The sequence below is a fragment of the Lonchura striata genome, chromosome 3 (assembly GCF_046129695.1).
Source record: "Lonchura striata isolate bLonStr1 chromosome 3, bLonStr1.mat, whole genome shotgun sequence".
Lineage (NCBI taxonomy): Eukaryota > Metazoa > Chordata > Aves > Passeriformes > Estrildidae > Lonchura > Lonchura striata.
Genome location: NC_134605.1, coordinates 55,518,455 through 55,541,215, shown reverse-complemented (window position 1 = coordinate 55,541,215; position 22,761 = coordinate 55,518,455). Strand labels below are relative to the sequence as shown.

Genomic DNA, 22,761 nt, shown 5'->3' with positions numbered 1-22,761 from the left:
TGGTATAGGATGTAGGGCTGCACTGCTTGCAAAAAAACCATTTGAAAAAAAAACCATTCAACTCCTTACAAAAGGGTATGTTCTTTGACAGGTTTCACTCCAGCTCTCACATATCCTTAATCCAGCTTTCCAAGCAGCATACACTGAAGTTAAACTTACAAAAAGGCAGCTTCCTACCATTGTACTTTTCCAGTTTGCTAAACTTCATTATTACTATCAAGTAATTCATAACCAAATTCAAACAATTTTCACAAGAGCAGACATAGGAACACTCCTGGACAGATTAATGAGCTTTTTCCCTTATAGAATCTTGGAATGTCAATTGTAATGTTAATGCATTCACAGTAACATGCAGTTTACAATGTCACCATCACAAGATGAAACTTCAAGGTGTCAAAAATTCAAAGGTGTCTGAAAGAGGAAGTGTTCCTGCTTCACAGAGAGGTAACCTCAGTAGAACAGTCACCTGTATTTCCACCTATGTTATCTTTCACCTGACACTTCAAAGCAGTGCTCCTTCCGTTCATTATTTCCATGCATTTAGCTATTCTCTTTGTCTACATGGCATCGCTGAATTTTTATGAATAATCAAGTTTTCCTCATACTGAGAGTTTTCTGTGCCACTATACAGTTGGGCGGGGTTTTTTGTGTTCTGTATGATTTTGTGTGAGTTCTTTGTTTGGTTTTTCTTATTTTAAGAACAAGGCTACACTTAGAACTTTATTTAGCAAAATATAATTTTCTCTGTAAGTTAACTTTTTTTAATTAGTGATGGCTTTCACACCAAACTAATTAATCAAGTTAAATTAAAAAAATAAAATAAAAAAAAAAAAACCACAATTCCCATCTTGTGTCAGTCAGCACAAATTCAATAGCTGAAAGAACATGAACTGGTAGATAACAGAAACCCTTACAAGAGGCACAAACTAGCAGATACCTCCTAAAACACTCAAGACATTAATGGAGAAAATGTGCTACCTCAGTGGCTGATCCACCTTGTAAGCACCATATTTCTCCTGCATCCTAAAGGCAACTATTCTCTATTTCAGTTATGCCAAATTTCACATTAGCCACTTTACTGCTGTATAGTAACCAAGGGGAAGGATTTTCTAAACTGGATTTTAAATAAAGCTGAATGAGTTGGATAACATTTGTGAAAGTAGTACATAACCACTTAACAGCCTCTCTTCCAAGATATTATTAAATGGTCTTTCTCCCCTTAAAGCTTTGAGTTGTGTATTTGCAAAACATATGCAAGAAGGGATGAAGATCCCATAAAAGGTTTGCATTTGCAATGCCTGACACAATTCAGTCCTTTGGGAGCACCCTACTTGTGTGCATGCATGTATGTGGAAGATTGCGTGCCATCTTTCATAATAAGGCCCTGATGTTGAACCTGCAATATTATTTGAAACACCAAAAATAACCTACTGTCCCCCTGCTGAAATAAAGAGGTGGAAAACAGGCAAGGAACATGCAGATGCAAATACTGTCCTAAAAACAATGGTTGAGATAATTTTTACACCAGTTTTTTACTGCAATATACTCCCCCTCTGTAATTGCTATTTCTAGGGTCACACAGACATTTTCTTATTTTTCTTCTACTTATTGCTCCCCTTACATTTCAAATTGCATTAAGTTTAAAGAAACATATCAAGCATCCTCCTAGTGCTCAGGTTTTTTGTCAAATCACTACCAAGAATATAAGTAATGAGAAGCACAAGGTTTCATGTGAAATTGAGTGTCTTATATAGCTCTGTGACTAACATTATACTTGAAGAATGGGGTAGAAAGAAAAATTAGGTTATATTTCATGAGCATTGTAAAATATTCAATGCTTTTCTGGTCCCTGAAATACTGATTTGGAAGAAGCCAGGACACTTATTCCTAACATTTATGTTGTTTTTAAAAAATGTGATCTGATGGGTATAAGGGCTGAAAGTGGAAAGGTGCAAAAACTTAGAAGCAAATGTTTACCCATGAATAATAAGATATTACATCCAATCTAGAAATAACAAAATTTTTATTTAAATGCATTTATTTGTTTGTTTTGACCAACTTCAAGTTGTCTTAGCAGCCTCTCTCCTGTATGCATACTGTATCTCACATACTCCAGGACCTTATTTCCAAGGTATTTTAGGAGATCAAATAACCTTTCAAGTCCTCAGATCTGACTTCTGCAAGTCAATCTGCCACATGGTCAGAGCTGTGTAGCACTCTCCAGTCAGTGACTGACTTTTCAAGCTTCCAAATCATAAGAAATTGCTCACTGAGCCCAAAGTATTTGCAAACATAAGTTCAGAAGTAATACTTCGGTGTGGTACTTTGCAAGGGAAGACAGAACCTGCAACCAGGTTGAATCTATTTAATCCCTATTTAACTTTATGGAAATTGACTTTTAGGACGGTGATTTATGGAAGCTTGTTTGATTGCTCTTTATTCTTCTCTCACAGGCACTGTAGTGACCTTATTTACACCCGAGTTAATCATTAGGTCCTTACACAAGGTGGAATGGTGGGGAATGGCAGGGAAAGGGAAGAGAAGGGGGGCCAGAGGCAAAAAGAGGAGTTTATTTTCTAAATTAAAGGCATTGGTGATATTTAGAAGTTATTGAACAGCAAAGAAAACATCTCACAGATTAATCTCTGTTTATGTAGACTTGGTTTCACATCCCCAAACCGAGACTGCTACTGAGAGTGACACCTTCCCCACATTCCCCCTCCTAAAACTTCCAGGAAACCCACCAACTCCAGCAGTGCTCTCTGCACCAGTAATAGAGACCCATAAGCAAAAAACTGTGAACAACTTATTTGCAAGCTGTCATCACAGAAGCCATCAAGCACTCCTGTCTTCTGTTTACCATTAGCTGGAAAAGAATGAGGGTTCTCCATACAAGGGCTAAAACAATTAATTTTTTTTTAAATGCTTGCTGCCTTTTGTCACATCTATAAGCATCTTCTTTATGATAGGGAAAAAAAAAGAGTCCAAATACCTCTGAAAACTGTTGTAAAACAGTCAGGAGAGAGATAAGTATGTCAAGTAAGTGACAAGTTACCCAAGTAAGACCAACTTGACAGAATATCATCTAGGAACGATCACATTAACAGGAAAATACAGCCAAAAGAGTAAAATTGATCAGAAATAACTACTGAAAGTTTTCATTGTAGACATTCACCCTAAAGCAGCCATTATACAGGCCTTTAGACAGCCACACTGGTTCAACTGCAGCAAGCACAAAAAATTTCTTTGCATTATTTTCCTCTTAATGTTTATTTCAAATTGACAGAAGTAGCAGTATCTCAAAAGCAAGCAATCCACAGGAGAACATTACAAGCATATAATAAACAGGGCAACACAGAAGTCTTCTTATCCCAAAGTTACTCTCTCTAGATATCCCATCCCACTCATGTGAAATATGAAAGACATTTATTTTAGCCCAATGTTTTCAATTTGAAGAGATATAAAACTGTCATCAACTTCTTGGTCTGCAGACACTAAACTTCAGCTGCTGTTACCCATCTCACACACACACACACACAAATCCTGCTGAAAAGATGTCGGAATTAGAGCCACAGAAACCAAAAGCATGTATTTACTTGCAAGCCAGAGCTAACAGCAGCTCCTCAATCCCTGTTCCTAGATGGTAAACTGCTCAGGCCTGGAGAGCTTCTAGATAGAGGGGACAGGTCAGACCCCCACCCACCTCCACACCAAAACCTTCAGCAAGGGAAGACTTTAGAGATAACTGCACAGCAAAACTTCCTGGCAAAGCAAAACTCAATTTGAAAAACAAAAAACCCATCCTACCTGGAGGCAAAAATCAACCCGCAGTCCATTTTATCTGGAGATGGGCTTCTATCAGCCCATATATACATCTCATCCACCAAGCTTCTGCCCATTTGGTTTATTGTTGCAAAGAACTTCATAATAGCATAGAGAATTACACTTTCAAAGGAATAAAATGAAAGTAAGTACGAGCACAGAATTCAATCACATGCAATATTAATATTAATCACAGTATTTACATGACTGCAGGTAACACAAAAGCACTGTCCCCTTCAAAGCCTCCTAAGGTGACTGCTTCCATGCCCTGTCAAATATAATAGGTTATGGCCCTTCTATGAGGAAAATAAGTCAACATCTTTACACCAAAAATAAATTTTATGCTCATTATTGTTCTTTGCTGGCCCTAAAAATAAATATTATCTTTCAACAGATCAAGCACAAAATTACCTCGTTTTCCAAAAGCAGCAACAGTACACTCTACATTACTTGTGTGTCTAGCACATGAACCTCGTGTGCCTGATAATTTGATGTGCTTAATAGTAAGCAGCAATCCCTCCTGCCCTACAGCCACCACACAATTAAGAGTGTGCCTTTTAAAAGCCATGAAGCTGTTGTGGCTCAAGGAGTAGTTCATTAGTCACAAGAGCTCCTTTTCTTGAACTCAGGCAATTAACACTCTGTTGCCTGTTCCCACAGTGGAAACAAAAAGAAACATTGCAAAACCGCCCGCCTCTTGTCTCCCAAGAAGAAATGGGGTGATCCCTTTAATCTGGTTTGGCTGCCTTCTCACAGCACCATGTGGAAATGCTTCGGCAGCGAGGTCCATTACTCACATCTGCCTCTCCTTTGTGTGTGCGCCCTTGCAAACACTGCGATTACTGTTCCACCCATGAGCAAGTCAGGGAGCAGCCTGCTGCAAGGCAACAGCTGATGCAGTTGCCAGATAGCCAAGCTCTCGGATGACAACCTGCTACTCGGCTAGGAAACACGGATGCCTGGCACCTTACGGTCTGACAGTCACCAGGGAGGAATAAGTATGGCACAGGAGAATCGCCAGCAATCAGCGCCTGCTGATGAATGACAAGCTGAATGACACGACAGTCACAGAAAGAAGCTGATGGTGCATACTCCTTTCCATCATGGACAGATCCCCAGGAGTCACTACTGGATTCTCCTAGGAGGTGCTGTCATTATTTGCATGCATAAATTACTTCATTTTAAAAAGCTCCTCAACATTTCCATCAGGAATTCTATCTTCCTAAAAGTTACTCCTTGCATTATTTTACCCAGTGCTCAGAGTGCCTTCCATGAACCAGGATGTACTGCCTTGGGGCAACAAATACAAACCAGCATTTTAAAGCACGTCACAACTGGGTCAAAAAACAAGGTGTATCAACTGAGCAGTCAAACACCAAATGTTTGAGCTTCTCCATAATTTTATAATCACTTTAAACATCTAAAGCCTGAAACAATTAGCTGCCTGACCCATTTTCATTATTTCTTATCTTTCAGTCCTAGCTATTATGCTACTTCCCAAAATAGCAGAGACCTCAGAGTTCAAATGCAACACCCCGACCATAACAAAGCCAAAGGTATCTTCAGATCATCAGTGGCAAAGCTGAGGGCTCTGTCTGAATCATAGACAAGTCTAAAATATCATTAAACTGACCAGGAGACCTACCACCTTCCTAGACAAAAAGTAGAACAGGCAAGGGCAGGGAAGAGTCCTGCAAGTTCCTCAGCCAGTCCATCTGACATCCTCATTTTTTGTGATGATGAAGAGGCAAGAGTGTGAGCAGATATTCCCCCCTCCTAGTGGTGTGGTGTCAAGATATTTCTGACCATCTGCTGAAGCTCCAGACAAGTCTCCCTGATACTTTTAAGCCACAGCAAAGCATCATTAGGTATTTGTTGGGAAGTTAGGCAATTTGATTGATCGCTATTTGCCTCTTTCTCACAGCTAAATTGGGTTTGGTTGTTTTTTGTTTTGTTTGTTTTTTTTTTTTTTAATCTGTTAAGAGTACAATTTTTTTTGGTGCAACTTCCAGACAGCGCATAATTTCTAGGTACAAGAAGCATCTCAAGGGAAGGCCCATGCATATGTGACTAACAATGATGCTAGGGGGATTAGGGGCAGAATGAAAATAGTTTAAATCTTAACCAAAAATTAGTTTTCAGAAGTTAACACATTTTTGAGAACACCCAATGACAGGGAAAAATAATAAAAAGCAAAATACAATTCAGTAAAGCCACAAAAGATAAAGTTTGCAACTATCATTTCAACTCTGTCTTAACCCTTGGAAAACTGAGGATGATATTGGACAATAAAATTTACATGCATTATGCTCAATTATACATATGTTAGAAACCACACAGTCCATTCAGTATTATGCAGCAACCAAGCCATATTAATTTGAGCAAGCCTGCAAGCATGCATACAACCTGGCAATCCTGGAAATTATCATTTCCATGAAAGGCAACTCAGCAAAAGTCTCCAGACATGCCTAGCACATGACTGACTCTACTGAGAGCTGGAATTCCTCTCCAAATACATCATGTTAAGACAGTAATAATCTTACTACAATAAAAACTGGCACATATTGTTGTGCTACTGGTACCATGGAGATGTCCAATGGGATTGTCCAATTGTTTTGTTTGAAGATATAATTTTATACACCAAAGAAGCTAACTAGCTTTGAACTTACATACCATGTTGTGGTCTAAAAAGACATGTTTATGAGGAGATAAAACCAAAACTAGCAAGATATAAAAATGTTATTGGCAGGTTTGATTTTGAGGTCCTTGTTTCAACCACATATAGATTTATTTATCCATTGCTGTTGTATGAAATAGAATAAAATAAAAAATGTGTAGCACCAGGGACACTGTGATAATGATGTGTTAATATCAAATTAAGACAAGAATTGTGTAAGGCAACAAAAGAACACTTCATCAGCTCCTAGAGGCTTTGTTTCTCAAGGCTCTACTTCAGTCATATTCTCTTGATGTTTTAAATTCTCAATAAAAGTACCACTGGCTAGAATCCTACCAGTCAGCATCACTCTGGTACACCTAGTCCCAAAGCAGGAAGGAACCAAATATTAAATTAGCATGAAACTATCATAAGAGTGACCATAAAAATAGATCCCCTCACCCCTCAGAGCACTCACTGGCAGCGAGTAGCTGCTATGGAAGGACAGCACCCACCTCAGTCCATTTGAATGCTCCAGCATTGGCACTGCTGCATCAAACCCACACTTAACCCTCACAGATTAAACTCATCCTCAGCCAAACACCAATATTATATGTTCCTCCAAGATTATCTTTAAGTTATAATCATAACTGAGAGCAAAATATGTTCTTACCAGTTTTTTTAAATGAAGTGATGCCTAACATGCTATGAGGAGACAAAACCAAAATAAGCAAGATATAGAAAAACTATTGGCAGGTTTGATTTCCATGTCCTTGTTTCAATCACATATAGATTTATTTATCCAATGTTATTGTCAGAAATAGTGTGAAGTAGGTATAGCTAAGGGAAAAGATTAACTGTTTTGAAATACAAGGAAGCAACTACAATGCTTTTATGTTGACACAGGGATTATATTTCACAAAAGGTATAACATTGCACCCTCTCGTAAAAACTAAGTCCAAATACCACGAGACTCACTACAAATTTTCATAAAAAAGACTACAAACATACAGAATTTACAGCATATATATCTTTTGTCTCCTCTTTTTTCCAAAGTTTCCATTACAGCTCACCTTAGGAATGTCAACAATTATTTATTATAACTTTTTCCATAATGCTTTTATAATTCTGTTTGGTGAAATTGACAGAATACAAACAGAATCCAGCACCTTGCAAAGGCTGCAGTGAAACAGTGACTAGAACAAGACAGGGAAGGAGGAAAAAAAAAGTTTCACGTCAGAGTAGGTGAGTAGATATCTGTATTTCACTGGGTTCCCACTTTTCCTCTGCACTACTCTCTAGGCACATCTCCATCCACTACACGTTTTTCAGGCAACATTCTTCCGGCATGTCTGAACTTGCTCTTAGAGCCCTCTACAAAGGGCAAGTTCTACTGGGGGGGAGGGGGGAAGAGGAGGGGAAATAAGTCTTCATCCCTGCTTGATCCCTTCTCCCTCCCCACCTGCATGGCCAAGCACACACCTCAGCAGTGCAGTGCTGAAATACCTGTTCAGAAATAGAGTTCTGCCTCCTGCAAAACACTGACTCCTCTTCTGGCTTGAAAAGCATCTGTACCAGAGAAAGTCTCTTATTTAATGATAAAATGGGCTTATTGCAGAGCTTTTAATAAAGCATTCACCCAACCAACTTCAGTTCACTAAAACAAGACTGAGATAAATAAACACAATGATAAAAGGATGGCAACCTAAGCAACATTAATTTTGCACACCCAAGACAGAGACATTGGGATGATTAGCCCAGAAGCATGTACCAACACTTGCTTAGCAGAAGCCTTAGCCCTTGATGAGCACCAATTAAGTTCTTTCCTTTGATCAAGGAGCAAGATAAGAGCACATTTATGCCACAAAGCTTTGATTGCAACAAACATACCATACACTTTGCTTACCTACACCTAACTACTAGTCTAAGAAACAGTCCATAAAAACATTTTGTCATTACAGTGACAAAGAACATTCTTCATCCAAAAGGGTGTACAGAGAAGCACATATAAGAAACTACTTCAACACAGCACTGCTACAGTACTGTAACAGAATTCAGCCAGGTGCTGAACACAAGACTGTAGACCAGAGTTACAGAGGTCAGTGATCTGATCTACCAAATCAAACAGATGCTTGGCTTTGTCCAGCACACACAATGTTGGATGAAAATTATCTACATTTCATAATACCATAAATAGCTATTTTAATAGGCAATGAATGCTTAAAGCCGGCAAAACTGATCAGACTGATTCAGTGTACCTTCTGCAGATGCTCCAAGATGTGAAATGTAACTGCTTGTACTGTGAAAAGATGGAGGCAGGCACATGGAAACCTACAGGCAATTTTTTTATGCAAAGGAAGCATGGCCCAGGAACCTGAAAGATAAACTCAGACTACCAAGTTATCCCACTCTGCTAATGAGAGCCCAAATGACACAAGAACTCTATACCAGGTCTAACATCAGCCAGAGAGACATAGTCAAACAGCATTTTTATCTGAATCTCCTTTCTCTTACTACAGCCCTGTGTACAGACACACTAAAATCTTGAGCTACCCCATCACCATAAGCCCCTGGGGCCTGCCGAATTCCCATTAATTTGTGAGAGGTTGCTACAGTGACCCCAGTTCAATTAACTGCTGCCCACCCTTCCATTCCTCTCCTCAAATGTGCCTTGCCACCATCAGTACCTCACTACCTCCTCCTTTTGACAGGATTTATTCAGGGTGTGTGGAGGACAAAGCAAGGAGAAACACTGCAGGTACACCATTCCTCTAGGAAGGCAAGGCTTGACTATGTGATACCATTAGGCAAAGACAAGGTGCAAATCCAGAGCAAATCCAGAACAACCTCTACGGAAAACATACAGTGGAAATCAACACCTTTCACTTACTTCACAGAGGCAGTGTTTAGACTTATTCGTTAATATGCCTTTTGTGTGAAGTATCAGTGAAAATTTTGTCCTAAGATGCAAACCAAAAACTGAGTTGTCTTGCCACTTCTCCAATTCCCTAGTAGTGACCAGTCATCATCTGCTAGACATGCCTGGAAGGAGCTCCATGTCTTAAACCAGGCAATTCAGAAATTTTGATTTAAGAAACAAAAAGGAGCAAACAAATACCTCCCAAAAACCCACACATACTTTTGAGTACTTGATAATAAGCTGTATTCAGACATCACTCATAACTGCAATTCATCCTGTAGCACATGTTGAGTAACAGCTTTTTGTGGGGGTCTTCTTCTAAAGAAAACAAATCATTATGGCAAATTTCAACATACATTTTTATCCAATACCCTGTACTTTGTCATTCTGTAGCTCTTGCAATGTGCTAATAATGAGCGTAAAAACAAGGAGAGGCATGATTCTTGTTCAAGAAGCTTTGTATGCTGAATACACAGGGTTCCAGTCAAGAAGTGCAAGGAAGGAACAGATAACAAGAGTTCTGAAAACCTAGAGCCCAAGCAATATTTCATCAAAAATGAGGCTTTTCCTACAGAAGTGTCCAACAACAGATACAAATTACTTCCTGACTCTCAAGTTTTAAAGAAAGACTGAGAAAAGCATCCTGCATAGTAGCCAATCTCTGCACCTTTAACCCTTTAACTAGGCAGTTTTACTACATTCTGTGAAATCATAATCACCTTTCCACTAATGCCTATTGTGATTTTTAGCTCTTAAAATATTGCTTTTCCAGACATTATGCGGACAGTACTCAACTTTTAGAGTTTCTGACGTTTAGTTATAGTAGTTTGAACAGCAATTTAATGGCAAATAAACAGACCTGACTGTGAATGCAAAAAGATCAAGGGGAAAAAAAAAATCACAACTCACAAGCAACTCAGCAAAGTGCAACACAGAAAAAGCCGTGAAAACGTGATCTAAACACAAGAACACAGAGGCTAACTTTGATTTATGTTCTCATATGCAATCGCTCAGCAGTAACACATGAATAACTTTAAGACTGCAGTAGTACAAACTCGTTGTGCAAGTCTTTACTTTGTTTCAGCCCATAAATAAATATAAATAGATGTATTTAGTATAATTCACCTTTTGCTAGTAAAACATTATGGGCAAGCTTGGATGTGCAAAAAGTGGTTATTCAATACCATTCTCTGATCTCATTAACAAATACTCATACAGAATATTTTTTAGGTAACCAAGAAAAGGTTAGAAAAGAGGAAAGAGATTGTTCTGTATCCCAGGCATGGACAACTCTCCCTGCCATAGCAAAATACTCATGTCTCACAAAATAATGTAGTTTCAGAGTGTTGGATTTCTCCAAATAACTTGAACACAATGGCATTCACTTGAGAGTGCCTAAAAAGAAAAGCAAAAAAATAACTCCAGTGCTAAGCATCACCCATAATTTCTTCTAAAATCCAGCTCTGGTTTGCAGCTCCCAGCACATACAGTTAACATGACTGACCTTGTTGAAATCTCCCTGGGTAAGCAAGATAGCTCTAAAAAAAGAACACCAGGCCCTCACGATTAATTGCTAACTATTAATAAATTACATATTTCTCCCTCTTCTCCCAGACATACCTATAAATGTAGCTGCCCAACAGTTTTACCAGGAATGGAAATCTGAGTATTTCATGACATATGCGGGAATAAGTAATGTCCATGAACTACTGAGAAAGGGAATAAGTGAACCTGGAGTGCAATAACGAGCCTGAAGCAGACGCGTGATCCCCAGCCAGCTGAGTCTACAGCTCCAGTAACAAAGGCCAGACTGTAATGGAGCCTCACAACAACAGAGGTTTCTAACCACAAGCATGTCAAACTGTCTTTACCGTGTAAAATTTTGCTTGAAGTCACAACTCACACAAGCATGTGAAGCCTGGGGAAAGGGGGAAGACACAGATCAGGCTACAGCAAACAAAGAGGAAGCACAGCAATGTCTCTAAGACGACAGTGACATTTCTCACACAGGAGCTCTATGACAAACCCTACTTTCCTCTTCCTCACATCTTTTGAGGAATGACCTTAGCTGAGGGGCTTCCAGTAGCCAGGGGCTTCTGAGACCAGAAAAAGTTTCACCATATAATCAATTGTCATTATGCCAGTAAAATTAAGTCATTTTTATACAGTGTACTGCAAATGTGATGTAACTTCTGTGGCCACTCACCTGCCCTGCAAGAAGCTGAATAACTCTAGGAATACCTCTTGAGGAACTCTCAAGAAATTCAGGCACACAAGAGAGTGCTGTGATATACAGGTGAGGACTTTGAGCCCCCAAGCATCTTACACTGCACAAAAGCAAGATCACAGGTCAACTACAACACTATCCAGATGTTAGTCTGTACCATCACAATGATCAATTCAAAACAACCCAGAGAAACAAACCCCAAACACATCTTCTCAGCAGAGTTAGGAAACAGTGCAGGCAATATTGTTCAAAAAGCACAAATTCCATGGCAGCCCAGGCACAAGTAAATCAACACAGCATCCTAGGAAAATACATACCTTTTCATGGCTGAATATGGCCCCTAAATACTATCAGAATTCATTGTGCTGTAAGGAAAACCTTAAACTACACCATCACTTCTTTCAGACAGAAATCAATGTGGTGCTTATAGAAAAAAAACAGATCGTTTTCAAGCATTGATGCTGATAACAAGTTATCATATCCTTGGTCAAAGCTTGAGAAATGCTTCACATACAAAGAAAATTGCTAGCAATAAAAGCACAAATCTTCCTCCACAGTTTCAGTTTATCTAGACCAGCTCTTATTAGCTGCATAGTCTGCTATTGCCAGTACAGTGCCCTGTGCCAGAAAAAACACCCTTGTTCACAAAAAAATAGCAGCATTATAGTCTGAATTAGCAAGAGAAAGCAAGCAACTGTGTTTTGTATCAGCTGTTGTTGGTAACAATGAACAGAGCCCTTTTTATTTAAAACCTGACTACATATTTAAAAATATTTATGTTTAGCTTACTACTTCTGGATAGGTTCTTGTTTAAATGCTAGATAAATGCTTCTTGCAGTATTTACCAAGGACCGGACATCTCAAAATCTCAGAGTGAAACCCTTCAGAACAATAGTTACCTTGTTTAAAAAGCTGCTTAAAAGCAACTAAAAATAAAAAAATTAAGTTGGCCAAGAGCAAATAAACTGTCCAGCAGTGGTCATACAGCCTACTTTGAGATTTTGTTTTAGGGGGCTGTTTCATAGAAAAGAGTAAGTTTCCATGATTCCTTTTGGTTTGGAAGAGTTATCAAAAAAATTTTAATCTATAAAAGTTTGGGGGGGCGGGGGGGGAAGAGAGAAGGGGAAATGTGCATGGACAAATAGTCTCAGTTTCACATTGAACATTAATATGGACTGAGTCAGACCACTTATTTCCACAATCTCTACATTTTGCCAAGATCTTTTTTATCATTGTGTGATAAGTAAGAATCATTATCTACAAAACCAATCTCCCCACTGAGAGCTGGCATCTCCCAGCAGTTTTTCACATCATGTTCCTAAAATACTTCTCCATGGCACCACAGCACTAACTACTGGCAGCAGATATCACCAGCCAAATAATATTTCCCAGAGTTCAATCAGTTCAGTTAAGATCATGGCATCACTTCTCACAGAAGGCACGTGCAAGAAAACAAAGAGCCTAAGCTTCCCTCCAATAACTTGTTCATAAAACTAACCTTGAGAATTAGATTAGGTAAAATTAAACTGGTCTTGGTCAAACATGAAACCCAGTGGTTGTGAACTACACAGTAAATAACTATTTCAGATTGAAAATAAACTATGAGGCATTGTGTTAATAAGGCTGTTAGCTAGCTATTAAAGCATCTATTTTCATGTGCAGAGATGAAAGTATAACCATAAAGAAAAATTTTCCACATGTCATTTCTTTATTACAGTCTTGTCATGCAGGGAGTGACATAAATGACTCCGTGTACCTAAACAAGTCCAGCGCTTACCTAGAAACTGAAAAACAACAGCACAAACAAAAGTCACCAGCAGTCTTTAATTTATTCCTTTACATTTCAAAGTACACGTGTTTGCATTAGTCAGAAGATCCACCTCCTAACTACAGCCAGCCCTCAAATTATTCTGCATAACACTAATTGAGGGTCCAGCTGAAGTTACCTGTTCAAGGAACCTGTAAGAAATTATGCAAGAAAAGAAGCCAAGAATGCCTAAGAATAAAGGCTTTTAAAATGATTAGCAGGTTTACTCTTTAATCTGGCAAGGTAACAAACTTTCAGCACCCAAGAGAACAAACACAATGAGGGAAAAGCTTTATATAAATATCCCGCATGCCAAAGCAAAAGGCTTATTTCATTGGAACAATGCACTCCTGTTTAAACCAATACCAAGCATAAAAAAAGAGAGATCTTTCTGGGGAAGTTATTTATATGTTAACGCATAACTTCACAGCACGTTTGTGTGGAATCCTCTCCTGACAAAGGCTGCTTGGACAGTCCCTCGCTGGCACCGGCCCCTTCAGGCACATGTTCACGCTCAGGAGGGCTGGGAGTATCCATCTCTCGCCGCCTGAAAACATGAGCCTGCTTTCCAAATTCTCCGGAGCTGGGAGCCGCGCTCTGCCAAGCGCTGACCGCAGGCTCGCAGCGCTACGGTCCCGAGCGGGAGGGAGAGACTCGCAGTAATGGCTGCGGGGAGCCAGCGCCGCTTCAACCCGGCCGAACCTTCACCTCTCAAAGCATTCCCAGCTCCTCATCAAATTAAACTCCAGATAAGCCTGCGAAAATACTTTATGTAACCAAAGAGGATCACACTAAAACCTAATGCCGCAAGAAAAAAAAAAAAAAAAAAAAAAAAAAAAAGACGTACGCTCCAGAAGCCATAAATCCCTCACCTAACTCACAGCTGCACTTCCCTTTTGATTCATTCCCTGTGGAGCGGGAACTGCGACGCCCCGGTCGGGCGCTGCCGAAATGCCCGGCAGGAGCGGGGCGCCCGCAGCCACCCCGCCCCCCGGAGCCCCCGGGACTGGCCGCAGGCGGGCTGCTCACCGCGGTCCCGCCGAGGCTTTCGCTGCTGTGTCAGCGTTGCCAACAAACCTCGAAGCAGAGGAGGATGGTTTTGTCGGCGGGAGAGGGAGACACAAGCACACACCCGAGAGACGAAGGGCGGGAGGGATGGACGGACAGACTGGCGGACGAAGGGGCCGCTATTCACCTCTCCGAGCGGCAGCCCGGCGCTTCAGTCCCATCACCGATGAACAGGATAAAGAGTTCATGCTTAGTTGAGCTAGTTTAAAAACTTCTTGCTTAACTTACAAACCTGAACTTTTTCCGAACCGTCGGTGGCTTCCGCTTGAGAAGCAGAAAGTTAACTTTCGCGGACTTTTCCAACCTGAACTACTCTGATTCCACGATCCTACCTGCCTGAAGGAGCACGGTAACCTCCCCTCGCCATGCAAGCAGGACGAACACAGAGAGAAGGGGACCGAGACATGAGTAGAGACCCCACTACAGATACATATGTGTATACATATATCTATCTATATATGTATGTATATACACGGACCTCGAGTCAGCCAACCTCGCTGCAAAACTTTCTCTTTCCCAGTGCCATAGAAAGAAAAAACCAAAACAACAGCGAACAGCCCGCAAGGCGAAGCAGGCGGCGGCAGGCGCGGAGGAGCGCCGGCAGGAGGGCGCGGGAAGCTCCCGAGCGCACCCCGGGGAGTCCCGGGGCTCGGCCGGGGCCGCCGCTGGCAAAGGCCGCGCACCCCGCCGGGCAGAGGAGCCGCGGCGGCAGCGGGGCACCCCCGGCGCGCCGCCCAAAGCTCCCCCGGCGCCCAGGCGGCAGGGCCGGCTCCCTCTTACCCTTAGTCCAGTCCACCACTTGCTTCGGGCTCCACTTGGTCACCGGCTCCATGGCGGGTCCGAGCCCGCCGGCAGCAGCCCCAGCTCACACCGCAGCTCCTCCGGCCGCGGGCTCGCCCCTCTCACGCTCCCATCCCGGCAGCGCCGCTCCGGGCCGCCCCCTCCCCGGCCCGGCTCCTCCCGCCGGCCACGGGCTGGCCCGCCCCGCTGCCGCTCCGCCCCCAGGTGCCGTATCCCGCCCGGGCCTCGTGCTTGGGAAAGTGCCGAGAAAAAAGTTCCTGGGGTTCCCGCTCCGACAGGTCCGGAGAGACGGCGATTCGGGAGTCGCCCGGCATCCTTCCCCGGGAGCGGCGGGCGGGCCGTGGGGTGGAGCGGCGGCCAGGCGCTGCACCCTGCTTCGGTGGTGGCTCAGTGTGAGTCACAGCCTTGGGGCAATTTTAGCAGCAAATGTAGAGTGCCTTGAACCACGCTTGTCCCCGTGTTGGCATTTGGGGGTTTTGTTTCTGAATCCCTCAACTAAAAGCGTCCTTGGGTGTGGAGGCTGTTTCACCAGAAGAATTTACTTTTATTTTGCTGCCTTCTCTTGCAGGCTGCATTAAGCCATCAGCTACACCTCAGACTCGTATTCCTCAAGGGAAATGTGTCGCTTGGGTCCTGGCCGCCTCCCGAAGCCCGTGGAAGCCCCTGCTGCATGTCAGTCTCTTCTCAGAGGTTAAAGGGCTGACCTCCAGGACTGTGTGCCCAGCATACCGGCTTCTGCCATTACCTGGCTCTGAGCGCATAACTCGGCCTTGCAAACACCTGTCCACGCAGCAAGGAAACATGAAGAAAGCAGGAGGTTTTTATTGTGTCTATCACAATACTATCTGGTTCAGCAGCAAATTGCAGCCTGAAGCTCTTTTGTAGCATGCACAAATGTCCCACTGCTCCTCTTCCTCACGGAGGAAGAAACGGCATAAACTCTGCTGTGACAACAGGACTGTGAAATTTTAACTTGGCAATATTAGGTAGTGGGTAAGCAGCTGGGATTTGAGACTGTCCAGTATCCCACTGTTTTCATCACCTCCCATCTCGACCCATCTGCCATCCCCAGCCGTGCAGTTGAAATGTAAGCTCTTTGGGACAGGGGCTGTCAGTTCCGTGCAGAGCTGTGCAGCACCCAGCTGTGCAGTGCCCAGCTTTCCCACCGCGCCACAAACAGCTGCCTTCTGGCACGAACTGCTGCAGACCCCTGTTGGAATCAGGAACAGCTTTAGTTCTAGTTCTAGCTTGGGGAGCCAGTAGCTAAAAAGAAAGGGGGCTGTGCCTGTACACCTAAAAAGTATAATTTGTTCATTGTTTTGTTACATGGTGATTGAAGGTATATTTTTAGTTCTTTATTATAAGGTTAATTCGTTTTAGCTGATTTCTCTATTTGCTTTCTAGTTTGTGAAATAGAACGGCTGTCAGTTAGCCTCTCTACCTCTCTGAAATACTAAAATGCACTTCCTCACAGCTTTAATATTAGTGCAACAACCAAGAGTTTCCTGATTCCCTATTGAATCATGTGCCATTCATGCTTTAAAAACGGTAAAACAGCAGTTCTTCCCCCTCGAAGAGGCCTGAGTAAACAGATGGACCTTGCTATGTGCCCTGCTAATGGTTTCACATGGGTTAATGTAACAGCACTTGTTTTAACTACGCAGATGCTTCCCTAGGTTGCAGGCAGGATAGCAAACGTCTCTCACCCTTGGTGTTTGGAACATTCATCTGTTGTCATCCTTCTCTGTCACAGGTCTTGTGCCAGTCCCTCTGCCTGATTTGTGTCAGACGAGCACCATATTTTGTGATGAAGGCATGCAGAGATGGTTGCTTGCTAGCAGATTGCCAATCAGTTATTAATACTTTGTATTTTTGGTCATTTTCAAAGTGACAAATCTATTCATTTATTTTTTAAGCAGGACAACACTGCAGTGACTTTCTGTTCTTTTACTACGTGATGTCCCCCAACATCAGCTGCTTTACAGCCTGCTCTAGACAAATGAAATGAGGCTGACAGGGGAAGGCAGCGTGTCTCCTGTTTCTCAAAATGATCCTAGCCACATTGCTTACCTGTGCTACTCTTTTAAGGCCCAGATTGCAGCTGCCTTTGAGTTGATCTTTCTCATGATCGCATCACCATAATCTGATCTTTATTTGAGATGAGATTACCTAGTAGTCAACTGCAATTAGAAGTTCTGTCTATAGAATAAGGTGATTTTGTATAAAAAAAATCACTGCCAAAAGAAATAATAATTTAAAAAACCCAAACAACTCTGTCCAATTTCTAGGAATGTCATATTAAAAAAAAATGATACTTCTGCTTTTAATGCCTTCAGATGCTCTATAGGTTAGTTTGTGAGTTTTTAGCCAGTATCAACTATTAGGAAAGATGTCCATTCCTTTTCTCTGCTTGCAGCCTTGCATGGAATTCATTGCTCTGCCAAGGACCTGGCTACCAGCTCTCCAGAAGTGCACAGGGGTTTTTAATTACCATTTTCTAGTGGTAAAAGTGTTTTGATTTGAGAAGATGATTCAGACCAATTATTTGCTGGTTGTCTGTTTTGTTTTCTTCCTTTTTATTTCCTCTTGCAGGTCAGGTTTTCAAAGGGCTCTCACGCCAGTTTGCCTGAAACACAGCTTAGTATGGACCATATTCTTGGTTTCACAGTCTTGGGCACAGCAATATGCACCCTCCCATCACCCCCATCACCAGAGGAAAGACAAAAGAGTCTTTTGTCTAAACTCACAGCCACATCCTGTCAATATGGCAGAAGAAGGTACACGGTATTTGTCACTTTCGGGTTTCTCTCCTGGCAGCTGACCTGCAAGAATACAGCAGATGTCTCTGTAACAGAAAGTCTTTGGGAATAAATTATCCTTTCAAGAAAGAAAAAGAGTATTTGATCATTGCAAAATCTTAGTATCATTTCATCAACTATATTGGCAGTAGTCTGGCTTAACAGTGCATTTATAATTTTTTCTAAACACAGTCTGGTTGACCCTGCCTCTTAGGCCTTAATTTTTCATTCCAGATCTGTGACCTACCAGGTTACCTGCCTGGACCCGAATTTTTTATATATAGATGGTCACAGGCTCGACCATGTAACCAAAGTGGACAACAAGGATGACATTCAAGTTTTTAACTAGCATGAGAGTGAGAGGCAATAGATGATCTAGCACAAATACTTGCTGATACAGACAGAACACACCAAAATGCCTTGAACAGTTGAGAGTTAAGTGAATGTGGACCAGGTTATCTCTTCACATCACATTTCTGCTTTTGTCCCCTGGCTGCTGCATCACAGTCTGTCTGTTGCCAGACTTACTACCATCACCAGAGGTATGCCTCACATCCCTTGGCACTGTGCAGGTTTGCAGGGACAGCAGCTCCTTTCTCTAAGAGAGGCAACTGCTGCAACTCATCTCTAGGGGGATGAATAAACAACTGCTTAGCCAAAAGTCACATACCAAGTTCAAAAAGTGTGGGTTTTGTTCAGGGCCACAAAAAGGTAATTTTCTTACTGGATCCATTTTTTTAGGGGCATTAGCATATTGCAGTTTGTAGTTTTGAGTGGAAGGGATGTTTATGTTGGGCAAAGCACTGTCTAAGGAAGTTTTACATTACATTACATTTTAATTACATTATTCATGAAAGGCTCAAGATTTATTTCATATTCGTAACTGAAAGCTGTGGAAATTGACAAATTTAAAGTTTGCAGAACAAAAACCAGTAGATGCGTAAAAAATCCACTGTTTGCCTCAATTGAAAATCCATAAATGAGCAATTAGGTGCTCATCCCTAACCTTTTATTGGTCATAGTGCTTCAGAGACCTTCTCAAATACTGTCACTACCAAAAAAAAAAAAAAAAAAAAAAAATTAGGCTATATCTTTTTAAGTGTTACCTTAATCACACACACAGGCCACAGAAGTCAGTAGGACTATTTGCACAATAATAAGAAAATTTTACCCTACGTAACTGGAACTGAGAACTTCCCGGTAAGGTCAGTGAGTATTAAAGTTCTTTTGGAAATTGCAACAGGTAACTTAACTGAATCAGAGTGAGTCAAGTTTAGAACTGGGTTTGGTTCTATGAGCATGTAATTAAAATACTCATATTAGTGGGAAACTGTTGTTGCATAAGACGCAACATCCTATTTCTCACTTTGATACCAGTACTGTTAATGATGTATCTCTCCTATACACGAGAGTGTGGAAGATCATATTGTAGCCTGATGAGAGAAATAGGTCTGCCCAGTGGTGTTTTGAATACAAAGTTATGCCTGGTTTATCAGTAACCTAAGTTAGGTTAGGAAGACCTACATATATGGCTGTATTTAAAATGGATTTATCGGATTTTTTTCCCCCATAATAAAGTTCCTGCTCTACTTATTTCCTAAGGATAGCAGTTCTGTATTTGGATTGTCCTTGTTATCTTCCATTCAGCTTTAAAACTACCTACACAAAGTTCTTAGTTGGGCGAAAGTTGCCACTGCTTGCTGCTATAATTGTAGATATATATATAAATATATGTGTGTATCTGTACACTGATGACTTTCCACGAAACTGACATAGGTTGTAAGGAGAAAGGTACAAACATACAAATATTCAAATATATGTATATCCTGAAATATACAAGTATATTTTTTTCCTTCAAGAATGCAGATATACCTGATTTGCCATATACTGGCCTTTTTAATTACCTAGGTGGTTTTATTAAGCAGATCTCAAATCCCTGCATAGAAATTCTTTCCCCCACTGTACCGTGTGCTAATGTAGCATGTTTAAGAAGAGGATCACAAACCTATTGTGTAAAATATAAATGTATTAAAAATGTATTTCATAATTATTAGAAATTAGATTATAAATTTATTTTGGTCTACCTTAAGTCCCTTTACCTGACTATGAAACTATCCAATTCTTAGATAAACAAAGCACAGAAGTGATTTTGGAAAATTTCAAAACTCACCAATATCAATGTATAAAGTGACACTTAAATGAGAGCATTTTTGTATAGAGAAAGAGAGAAATTATTTTATCTGGTCTTCATTTCCCTGCCCAAAAGGCAAGCAAGAGGAAAAATTTGTCTTGAACATAATTCTTCAGTGAGTTTGATTGGCTGTGGAAGATTTACATTCCCAAATGGAAAACAAGCAAATCTTCTGGGAGCTTAGTACTAGCAAGGAGACATTTATGCTGCTAGAGCAGGGAAACCACTTTGCAAAATTACCAGGAACAGCATCTGCGCCACCAGCTGTGGATATTTGTCCAGCAGTCATTTGTCACAGGCACATGGAAGCAGAGCGGGACCCAATCCTGCCTGGTGCCTGGAGCGGTCGAGGGAGTGAGATGTGGCACAGTGCAGGTGAAGCAGATGGGCACAGCTGAGTTCCTGGCTCTGGACCAGAGGAGGGGGCTGAGGTACCATTCAGCTCCCTTCAAGCACCAGGCTGCTTTGGGCTGAGGAAGCGTGAGGAATGAGGGTGCAACAGGCAGCTGGTGCAGGAGGAAAAGGGATGCTGGGGCAGACAGGATGTCCCCACCACCCCTGAAGCCACACACAGATGGTGGAAACCTCCTCCTGCTAAAGGGATACCTGTGGGCCAAGGCAGAGAAGACCACTTCTCATATAATCAGTGGTACTGTCCACTGAGCCTGGGCCATATTTGCCAGGAAACCTACACAAAGTAAGGTCTAAGAGAGATGAATTTATGGAAGGAAAACTAGAGTTATTCCTACATGAAGCATGTAGGAATATTGTATATTTGTATTTTAAGACCTTGATTCAAGAAGCTTGTACTCTGTCTAAATCACACTAACTCTTCTTCCCCCTTTTACTTCAGTCTTCAGACATCAGAAAACAGCCAAAGGGATTTAAGGCCAGGCTGGCTAAATGTGCACGTGCAAGAGTAGAACCACAAGCTAGAAACATTTATTTTAAAAAGCTATGTGACCTTGACAAGAAAATTTTTGCTCACTTCTGCAGTCTTCTTGCTCCTCTTTTTTAAAGGAAGTTAGATATATTTAGTATTTTAATTCACCCATTTTTCTTAATAGCCCAAATTTATCTGCAGACTCTGAAATGTAAGAAAGGTGCATTAACTTTTCCTGCTAGAGCTTTTATTACAAATGGAAGTTATTTTTTTGGAAGGCAATTCAAACAATTCATTTGAATATCTGTTTAGCTTTAAAAATAATATCTAAAATCAGAGAAGAAGGTTGTTTTTAATTTTTTTTTCACTAATTGTCATATATTTAAAGCTTTTAAGTAGAATTGGCAGCAGTATCAAAACAGGATCCCTAATCAGGAATGAAAATCTCCAGTAGCTTAAGCAACAGTTTCTCTAGAAAGCTAGAAAGCCAACTATTGCTGTAGTATCTTCTGTAGAATTCTCAAATCTTCACATCTTCAAACATGCTGCAAACATTAATGAGCAGTCTCTCAAAATACCTGTGGTCTTGTGGTTAAGACAGCCCAACACAGTTTCAAAAGAAAGATGTTCAAAGCCTTGCTCTGTCACAGCCCAGCTCATACAAGACTAAGACTGATCCTGAAATTCTTTATTATTAGGGATGAGAGTAATTCTGTTAAATTCAGTGAGAAGAATGTCCCTAAATGTTTTTATATTAAGGGGATTTAAGGATATCTTTGGGCTCAAAGTCCACAGCCATCCTGCAGCTGCTAATAGCCTCACCTCTGAGTGTCTATTGGAGCCCTGAGGAGATTCCAGAAATAATTCCATGAACTCCCTTGCTAAAGGATGATCTCTGGCTGAGGGTCTGCTCTAAGAAATAGAGGAGGGGTAGGAGGAAAAGCAATAATATAATAAAAAACTATTTTTGAACTACTGCCCCAGCTGTCTTGTCACACATTTGCCCATGCCCTTAGTCCAGGCTCAGCTCTACACAGAAATTACTATTTTTGGACCAAGGGGTCTTCTGGGTTCAGGTGCTAACTTTGTTCACTCCTCTGTGGCACATGGGGATCCTGAAATAATAGGCATATTCAGAGTAGGTCTGATCAAACCAGTTGGGTGAAAACATTGGGGCTTCATCCACCACCTGGGTGAGCCGCAGGCTGTGGGGCATCTCAGTTCAGCTCCCCTCTCTGCCCCACAGGATTTCAGTTTGATTCCTGGGGCTGTGTACAGGTGTAGGTTTCACTACCTAGTCCAGCCCTAGCAATATTTCTTAACAGACAGGCTCAGCTAGTTCTTCCAAAGCTTTTTAGATTTTGTGGTTTATACCCTTTATGTGGCCAGCTTTCCTCACGTGTTGTCTGTGCAATCTGAGGAAAAGCTCACACCTCTGTGGCCCTTGCCCTGACAGCAAGGGCTCTTGGTTCTAGCAAAGTACCGCTATTATAAAATACAGCTTGAAAATGAAATGATAAATCACACTCAACAATTTGCTTGGAAAATTACAGCTTTTTTATCATCATTGCGGAGAAGGGTATACCTG

The 22,761-nt window shown here is 41.3% G+C and overlaps 1 protein-coding gene across 1 annotated transcript in view; it reads right to left on the bottom strand.

The window, feature by feature from the left end:
- Positions 1–15,428, bottom strand: part of CNKSR3 (CNKSR family member 3) — a 56,923-nt gene extending 41,495 nt beyond the window's left edge. The window contains exon 1 of the mRNA XM_077782163.1: positions 15,281–15,428. Coding sequence (XP_077638289.1) covers positions 15,281–15,332 — 52 coding nt within the window. The 5' untranslated portion in view covers positions 15,333–15,428. The remainder of the gene's footprint in view (positions 1–15,280) is intronic.
- Positions 15,429–22,761: the final 7,333 nt, after the last annotated feature.